At 37.1% G+C, this 8,519-nt stretch overlaps 1 protein-coding gene across 2 annotated transcripts; it reads left to right on the top strand.

Annotated features, from left to right (window-relative positions):
* The first annotated feature begins 75 nt into the window (after positions 1 to 75).
* LOC136345743 (vascular endothelial growth factor receptor 1-like) lies at positions 76 to 8,476 on the top strand. Of its 2 annotated transcripts, XM_066294311.1 has the most exons (25): positions 76 to 217; positions 1,799 to 1,932; positions 2,007 to 2,193; positions 2,250 to 2,395; positions 3,088 to 3,220; positions 3,433 to 3,581; positions 3,636 to 3,831; positions 3,897 to 4,020; positions 4,072 to 4,277; positions 4,364 to 4,545; positions 4,599 to 4,743; positions 4,805 to 5,128; positions 5,186 to 5,313; positions 5,364 to 5,523; positions 5,572 to 5,675; positions 5,730 to 5,880; positions 6,133 to 6,357; positions 6,415 to 6,595; positions 6,646 to 6,719; positions 6,782 to 7,071; positions 7,124 to 7,335; positions 7,465 to 7,570; positions 7,638 to 7,890; positions 7,945 to 8,225; positions 8,336 to 8,476. In XM_066294311.1, the coding sequence occupies exons 1-24, from the start codon at positions 163 to 165 to the stop codon at positions 8,214 to 8,216; spliced, it is 4,137 nt and encodes a 1,378-aa protein (XP_066150408.1). In that variant the 5' UTR covers positions 76 to 162; the 3' UTR covers positions 8,217 to 8,225; positions 8,336 to 8,476. The 2 variants fall into 2 exon arrangements, with proteins under 2 accessions (XP_066150408.1, XP_066150407.1); XM_066294310.1 differs by lacking the exon at positions 8,336 to 8,476 and having other exon boundaries at positions 7,945 to 8,316.
* The last annotated feature ends 43 nt before the right edge of the window (positions 8,477 to 8,519 follow it).

Below are 8,519 nucleotides of genomic sequence, written 5' to 3'. Positions count from 1 at the left end.
GCGTCTTTAGTATTCCTGGTCTTTAGTCGCGAGTCTGCCTGGTGCATTAGAGGTGGTTCTGCGGTATCTCGTCTATACAAGGTCGTCGAAAACTTTCATTGACACAACAAACATGTGCGTTACAGACTGTGTTTATGAGTGACCTCATGGATTTTTGTTAAAATGATCCGAAAATGTTTAGTGCTGTATATGTTTTTGGTGTTTTTATGCCTATATGGTACGTTTTGGATCTACGGTTCCAGGAATTAAGGATTTTTATTTTTATATGAAAACAGTTAAATTGAGGAGTGTCGATACATCTATACGCGCAATCATAAGATGGTGATTGCTGTTGCGTCACAATTTCGGAAAAGCACATAAAATTGAGAATCCCAACTTTTACTTTTAAATTGACGTAATATCCTTGTGGTTTTTTCATGTTTTATACATGTTTTCTGATGGGAAATACTTTATCCCTGTGCTCAAACTCTGCATGCTCGACATCTATTGTTCATACACTTTGTTCCAAAGTTTGTTTTCGTAGTCCTAAGCATTCCAACGAAACAATTTTCGTAGAATTTTGGCGTCTTAGTTTATTATTTAAACTACTAAATGACCCAATTGTTTACCAAAAGTATCACATCTAATGCTAAAACTTTCAGTCGTTATTAGTTTAATGTAGAGTGGCACCAAAATCTTTTAAGCACCACACAATGCTGTAATTATAAACAACACAGTTAAAGACAACAAGCTTATGCTGTAAAATTTTTATTAATATGCATCACGCATTCGTTATAGCCAAATTTAGTCCGTGACTCAAAATGGATATTTTATTATTTTTCAAAAGAGCGTAGTGCTTTTAATTTCTCTGCGATGCTATAGGCACTCACGATGATAAATCAATGACTAACAAATAATGAACTATACATAGAGGTACATATGTATATAAGGTGCTAATTCCAGCTTCTTGACAGTTTTAAAACACGCTTTTTGTGTAAATGTTACAGGTTGGTGAGTCAGCAAACTACATGGTTACGGGGAAATTCTTGTCGGTCACGATTTTATAAGCTACGACAACAACTTTCTAATTACATTCATAAACTTCGTTAGAGTGGTGTTTTCCCGCAAATTCTCTTGACATATTGGTGAAGGACATTTTACTAATTTATCTCTTAAAAATTCCGGACGCAGTCTAGACTCTAACCATGCGGGTTTCAGGTTTTTATTATTAATTAAACCACAATTACTTACGGTTATCTTGAATTGTGTTATATCCGGAGTTGCAGATTACGAGCAATCTATGCGTCAAATAATTATTAAAATTATTACTATTCCTTATCAGCAATTTATTCCCATCGTTTCTCAGTCATAGGATTCGGAGAATTAGATATCAGGGAATCGGGATTAACGTAAATATTTAAATTATTTCATGTAATTTCGGGGTTATCACTAATTAGCAAATGAATGATAATTGACAGATTTTGAAACGTATTTTAAAGAAATTCATATATTTAAGAGGGCTTCTTGGTTTTCTGATATTATAACAAGCCAAATGATTCGCATTTTTATCTTCTTCTTATGCCCGAAAAGTCAAAATCGGCAGTTGCATTGTTGATTAAGTGTGAGAAATACAGGACAAAAAGTTCAATAAATGGCATCTAAATTCGGGAGTCTTCTGTTGATGAAATCGTTGCAGAACCTATTTCGCCTTGTCGCATGTTTCCTAACAATAGTAAATGTTTTTTCAAAATATCCGCCTTTGACACGATTTATTTGCTAATGATTAATCCGAAAACTAGAGGGTACCGATTTGTTTCAGAAGCCCGTGCTCAGCCCACCATAATTCTAGAGTCTGGCAAAACCGAAGCGGAAATAATCATAAACCCAGGAGACAACTATACCTTAATATGTGTTGGTAGCAGCTCCTTACAATGGGATTATCCCAGTACGACGGTATGCTCCCGGAAATTGCAGGGGACTCTATAGTGCTTTATAATAATGAAACTCGCAAAATTAATCGCTTTCAGGACGATCTTCAAAAATGGACGACCGTCCTCATTGATGCAGAATCCATGGAGGGCTCTTATAATAACGAGTACATTTACAGATCAAGGCTACACATCATCAATATGTCGTACCCTTTTGTTGGGTACTACACTTGTCGATATGAAGATTTAGCGGACAAAAAAAAACAAGTTTACATATATGTAAACGGTAGGAAATTGTTAGTTATTTAATAGACAAATAATTATTATTGTCACTGATTTTAGACACTCAACATCTCTCAGTAGAAGACAGTGGCGATGGCCTTTACAGCACGCATTTTGCAGTGCAGTATCAAGACACAACAATCCCATGTAGGCCTACCGCCCCGGATATCAAAGTGCACCTTATAAGCTTCGGGAATGATGAAGAGGTCAGTAGCGCTTCTTAACCCAAATATTGAGCACTGTATTTTAATCAAATATTACCATAGAGATTCCTTGAAACGAAAATGATCCAAACAGGTTTGTTTGAAAACGGTACCACGTACTATTTCGACCCAAAGGCAGGTTTTTGGACCAATGACACTCTGCATGCTGCTTCCCTGAAAAGCAACAAATTGCTGTGTAATTTTACACGAGGTGACGTGAGCGCAGAGTTTAATGTGCCCATGATCATTGAAGGTGCGCAATCTAATGTATCATGGGCTTTTAAATTAGTGGTGGCGCATCCAGAAGGAGTTATAAAAAATATGATATTGAGGAATTTAGTTTTAGTAATTCCTGCCTTCCGGGTACCTTATAAAAATCTGAAACGCGGCAACACTCTTTTGTTTGGGGACAAAAGGGCTGTTGCACGGGAATGAGGTCGCTGAATGCTGCCACTAGGCCGGTACCGCGTTGCGACAAGCTTGATTTGTCGTTTGGCCCTTCTGGGGGTTCCACTGATTGAGTCAATATATGCACAGGTTGTCTTGAAACCGCTCCTGTAAATACAAAAAAAAAATCGCTTGGCATATGCAGCTACAGCTAAGTTTCAAAAAATGTGGATAAACGAGTTAGGAAATATAGACCAAGGAAACGTTTCTCTGTATGTTCTTATTTCAGATTTTTGTTTGCTTTGCAGATTGCGTCCCAATACGACCCCAAAACAGGATTTACTTTCCCCATTAATCATATAGATGCTGAGGATACTTATTTGTGTCGCTTCGACGGGCGAAACATATCTCTTCAAAAGTTTTTCATTCTTAAAGTTAATCGTAAGTAAATCAGGAGGGAAATTTGGTGAAGGATGAACTAAAACCCCACAAATTTACTTTAAAAAGACATATTTGTTGACATAATAGTGACCTGAATGAATAAGTATCATCCCTTCCTGAGCCCGGCTATAGTTACCAGTATTAACGCTTTTAACCAAAGCTTTAGCTCACTATAATAACTTATTCCATGTTTACCGTGGTATTTCTCACAGCTCCAAGAAACTATTTGGCCAAACCGTACATTGAAGATGCGTGGCATAATCACACAGAGGTAGATGCAACCATAAACCTTACCTGTTTCCTGCAAGAAGATTCTAGCACTATTCGCTTTGATTGGGTAACCCCTAAGGGACATTTCAACGTTAGTAAACTTATTTAAACACCAGATTAGCCTCATCATATATAATTATTTCAGATTGATAACAGTCAAAAGGGTAATAAGGGTGTAGAAGTCAAAAATACCAGAAAGGAAATTATAGAGGGGAAAACCTATTTTAAATCTAATATTTTGATATTTGACGCCAAGTTGAACGATTCAGGCATTTATTCCTGCCACGTTTCGGATCGACAGGGTAATGAGGAACATGCAGAAACCTTTATACCTATACACAGTGAGAAAAAACTCATAAGAATTATCAATATATATATATATATTATAAACAGGCACACATTTCAGGTAAAGAAGAATGTTTTGTGAAAATAAAGCCCCAAAACAATCAGCACAATATTGAAGAAGAAACTGGAAGCTCAGCTCAATGGATTCTTGACATTGAGGCACATCCAGAGGTCCAGTTAACATGGTAATCTCTGAGTTAATTTTTTCTTTGTGGTTTAAATTTGCAGAGTTGCAGGTACAATAACAATGGTGAGGTGATAACCAAACACAATGAAAAGTATGATATTGAAGAAATAGCAAAGAACCAGGTGGTTTTTCGCATCAAAAACATGTCCCTAGAAGATGCAGGGTTGTACCGCGTTAAAGGGGTTTCTCAGCGCGATAAGCCGGTGGGAAATTGTCCTCAAATTGAGGAAGTTTCCTTGGTACTAACAGTGGTTGGTAAGTAGTATATAATGTAGTTTCTCGCTTCATAGATGCTTAACTTTTCCGTTAAACGTTTCATGTATTCATATTTCCTAATCTAGGTAAACCTACTGTTTGCCTAGGACCCGAAGACAAATGTAACACACAGAGAATACCTTTTGTGATTTATTTAGCCAATCAGGAAGCGAACATGTCATGCTTAGCTCGAGGATTTCCAGCTCCAGTTATTACGTGGGAAAAGCAAGATTGTCCAAATATTGGCAGTAGCTGTGATTTTTCAGTGGTAAGTAGGCAAGCACCTAATTAGGTAAAAGTAGAAGAAAATCGTGAGTTTAGCTCCAAGGAAATATAGAAGAAACACCCCAAAGTTACTTAACTAAAGGATACATCAAAGTGGATACTTCCAGAGATGGAGTATTGAAATGTATTGGATCAAATAGTATCGGTAACGCTGAGGCCACTTTGCAGTATTTTATTTCCGGTATAGTCCTCTTATTTATGGCCCTTAAGTTTCCGTCAGTAGTCTTGTTTATGTTTTATAGATGTTAAAGATGGATTTGAGATCTTTGACTATGGAAAAGGAGCTATAGTTTCAGGAAGCCAAGTGATCATAGCTGAGAACAGTACTCTCAGTTTCACATGTGGAGTATGCTCCAAAAAGGCAGTAGAAATGGATATTTTCCGCAATAATGAATTAGTCACAAACGGAGAATATTACTTAAATACGACTAAAAGTGATCTATCATATAAAACCACTATAACTTTGAGTAAAGCCCAGTTATCCGACTCTGGAAGCTTTAGCTGCAGAATCAGAAATCTGCATGATAATTCGTATGAATATCGTAACGTGTCATTTTTGGTTAGAGGTAGTTTCTTCCTCTAGATTTTTTTTGCACATTCAAACAACGTTTAACTGATTTTAGAACCTGAAATCCCAGTAATCATCAATACAAACATGGACTCAGAAATCCTGATTGATTATCCCAACATGAAATACGAACTGTTCTGTAATGTTACTGGGATTCCTGAGCCTACGATCACCTGGTTTAAGGTAAGATTATTGATTTCTAAATAAAATCACGCTACTAAAAATGATTTTAGGAAGGAGTTGCCGTGGTTCCATCAGAGAGAATTACTTTTGAGAACAACAATAAGGTTCTAAGCTTCGCGAAGACCACAGTAAATGATGAAGGCGTGTATCGATGTGAAGCATTTAATACTTTGGGGATGGATTCCAGGAATGCCAGTCTTAAATTCAAAGGTAAATTTAACTTCTTCAAGTAACTTAAACGTTAACAATTTCTTACAGTAAAACCAGTATCAGTAACTATTTACTATTACATCACTGGGGTAATAGGACTCTTATTATTGATTGCCCTCATTTACATAATTTTTAGGATAAAAAAAGAAAGGGTAAGTCTACTTGTTGGCACACTTACTATCTTGAAAACTGTCTGTTGCATATAGGAATTGCGACGAGAATTGAAATTACTGGGCCTCGAGAACTTTCATAATGGAAATCCAGACAATTTAAATCCAGAATTGGGCATTGATGACCAAGCAGAGCTATTGCCCTATAACAAAAAATTCGAATTCCCAATAGAACGATTGAAATTGGGTAAGATAATGCAGACCTCGTAAATGTCTTGCTCTCGTTAGTAAAGGGCATAAACAAATAAAAAAATATATATAAGACGAGTAAGAGAGACATAGAGAACAAAGGCCTTTCGATCTACTTCTACTAAATGTTACGAGGGGTCTTTGAAAGTCCTAAAAATTGTTGATATGAATGTGGGTTTGATGGACTTTGCCATATTTACTCTTCAGAGTTTTGGTACCTTATATAGCAAATCCCTTTCAATTCATTTAGGCAAACAATTGGGATCAGGGGCCTTTGGAGTAGTTTTAAAAGCTGAAGCCAGAGGAATTATAGATGGAGAACCGACCAGTATTGTCGCAGTTAAAATGGTTAAGAAAAACGCTGACCAATCGTATATTAAAGCTTTGGCGTCTGAGCTGAAGATCATGATCCATTTGGGGAAGCATATCAACGTTGTCAATTTGATCGGTGCCTGCACCAAAAACGTGGCAAAACGTATATCGCGTTGATCGATTAACTTAGATGCAGCCGACTAAATAACTTTATTTTCAGGAGAACTTTTAGTTATAGTAGAATACTGTCGATTTGGGAACCTTCAGAACTACTTATTTAAGCACAGAGACAGCTTTATCAATCAGGTGGATCCGGTAACAGGCAATATCGATTACAACATTGGGGCTGATATTTTGAATAAACCATACAACAGATCGCATTCGGTTTCGGGAGAAACTCGGTATATAATAAACCTTCTAAAATATTTATGGTTTATGAAAAGATTTTCAGGCGGTCTACAATGAGATCTCAGTCCATGCAAGACTATAGGATAAATAGTGCTAATACCCAAATCACTTCAGTCGGTAAGTCGAAAAAAACGTGACTTGGCCGTCGATCCTGATTAATCGTTGGATGTACTCTTTAGGCGACGACAGCGTTATGTTAAGCAACAGCAACAACAGCATCCAACCGGAGTGGAGATACAACTACCGGGGAGATTATAAAGGCAATGTGAAACCTATCTCCACAAGAGACCTCCTCGCTTGGGCCTTCCAAGTGGCTAGAGGAATGGAGTATTTAGCCTCCAGGAAAGTTTTGCATGGAGATTTGGCTGCCAGGAACATCCTTCTGGCCGATGGAAACATAGTGAAGATCTGCGATTTTGGATTGGCGAAAACTATGTACAATGACAACAATTATAAGAAAAAAGGAAATGTAAGTTTCAAGGCTTGTTCCAGATCATTCGCAATTATTTACCGTATTTTAGAATCCTTTGCCAGTGAAATGGATGGCCATTGAGTCTATTCGTGACAGGGTTTTTTCGACCCAGTCTGATGTATGGTCCTATGGAGTAGTTTTGTGGGAGTTTTTCTCCTTGGCGCGGTCTCCGTATCCCGGGATGGAAGCAGACGAGAGATTGTACCATAAATTGGTCGAGGGGTACCGAATGGAGACCCCTATATATGCCCCGAAAGAAATGTAAAAGTTTAAAGTTCAAACGAAATGTTCCAAGTGAATTTAGCGCCAAATATGGCACTCAAATTCTCTGATACATTATATTTCGTTTTGTTATACTGGAAACTCGCTTATCTTCTTATTGATCACCAGGTATAAACTCATGCTAGACTGCTGGAACACCAAACCCCTTGCCAGGCCGTCCTTCACTAAACTGTCTAGAATTATAGGAACCAGCTTAGAAGAAAGTGTGCGAGAGGTACAATATACCTTTAAATCAATGTTATTATAGCTGTCTTTATTTAAAAAAAAAAATCTCGCCACAGCATTATATAGATTTAAACAACTCCTACGTTCAAAAAAACGTGGAAGACAAAGAGGGTAGTGACTATTTGGGAATGTTGAGCCCCCCTTCATTTGATGTACTCTCTACTCCGGCCCCTCACTACATCAATGCTGAAGTATTTCCAACTTCAGACAATGAAACTCGGCCTCAATCTCAAGAATACCTTTCAATGGATTCAAAAAGCCATGACGTGTTTAATTTTCACGCTGGGAAAAGAAGAGAGACAAACATAGGTAAGATCGAGATAACGGCTTTAAATGGGTATCTATATGATTTTGCCAACCTAGGGTCGCAGGAATTGCGGCCAATGCTGCATTCCCACAACGAATCAGACAGTGAAACTGGGTATTTAACCCCCATTACTCCCGTAAATAGTGTCTCGAATCCTATGTACCAACTGCAGTATGCGATAAACAACGAGGGGAAAATACCCGACAACTACATTACGATGCCAGAGTACAAAAATCTTGTAAATAGAAATTTGGATAAGGAATCGAGCGAATTAGATTTAGTTAATGTAAATAGTGGAATTGGTTATTGGAAATCCACGGATGTGTAAATATTTCATGTGAGTTTTGTAGTATTTATTGTCAAGTTAATGTCAATGACGTTGCAAAGATACAGTTTGAAAGTTTTTTTATAAACTTATTTTTTTATCATATTTTTTATTATTTCTAGAATTTTCCACTGATGAAATAAATGTAGTAAGTCAGTCTTATTGAACAAGAAAAACCCTCATATCTGTCCTTGGAGAGCACAAAGTAGAACAGTGCCGCCGGAATAATCTTTTTTTTTAAGAAATATTTTAGTTTTATATTTATTATTTTTAACAGACTGTACACATAAGATAAGAGGGAAAACG

Source organism: Euwallacea fornicatus, chromosome 21, assembly GCF_040115645.1.
Source record: "Euwallacea fornicatus isolate EFF26 chromosome 21, ASM4011564v1, whole genome shotgun sequence".
In the NCBI taxonomy this organism is placed as follows: domain Eukaryota; kingdom Metazoa; phylum Arthropoda; class Insecta; order Coleoptera; family Curculionidae; genus Euwallacea; species Euwallacea fornicatus.
This window is presented reverse-complemented; position numbering and strand designations above follow the sequence as displayed.

Bases quoted from the DNA above. Each gene is read 5' to 3' on its own strand.
- LOC136345743 (XM_066294311.1), top strand. From the start codon at position 163: ATGATCCGAAAATGTTTAGTGCTGTATATGTTTTTGGTGTTTTTATGC. The intron at 3,832-3,896 runs GTGAGAAAAAAC...CACACATTTCAG, and splicing joins AACCTTTATACCTATACACA to GTAAAGAAGAATGTTTTGTG. The intron at 5,676-5,729 runs GTAAGTCTACTT...TGTTGCATATAG, and splicing joins TTAGGATAAAAAAAGAAAGG to GAATTGCGACGAGAATTGAA.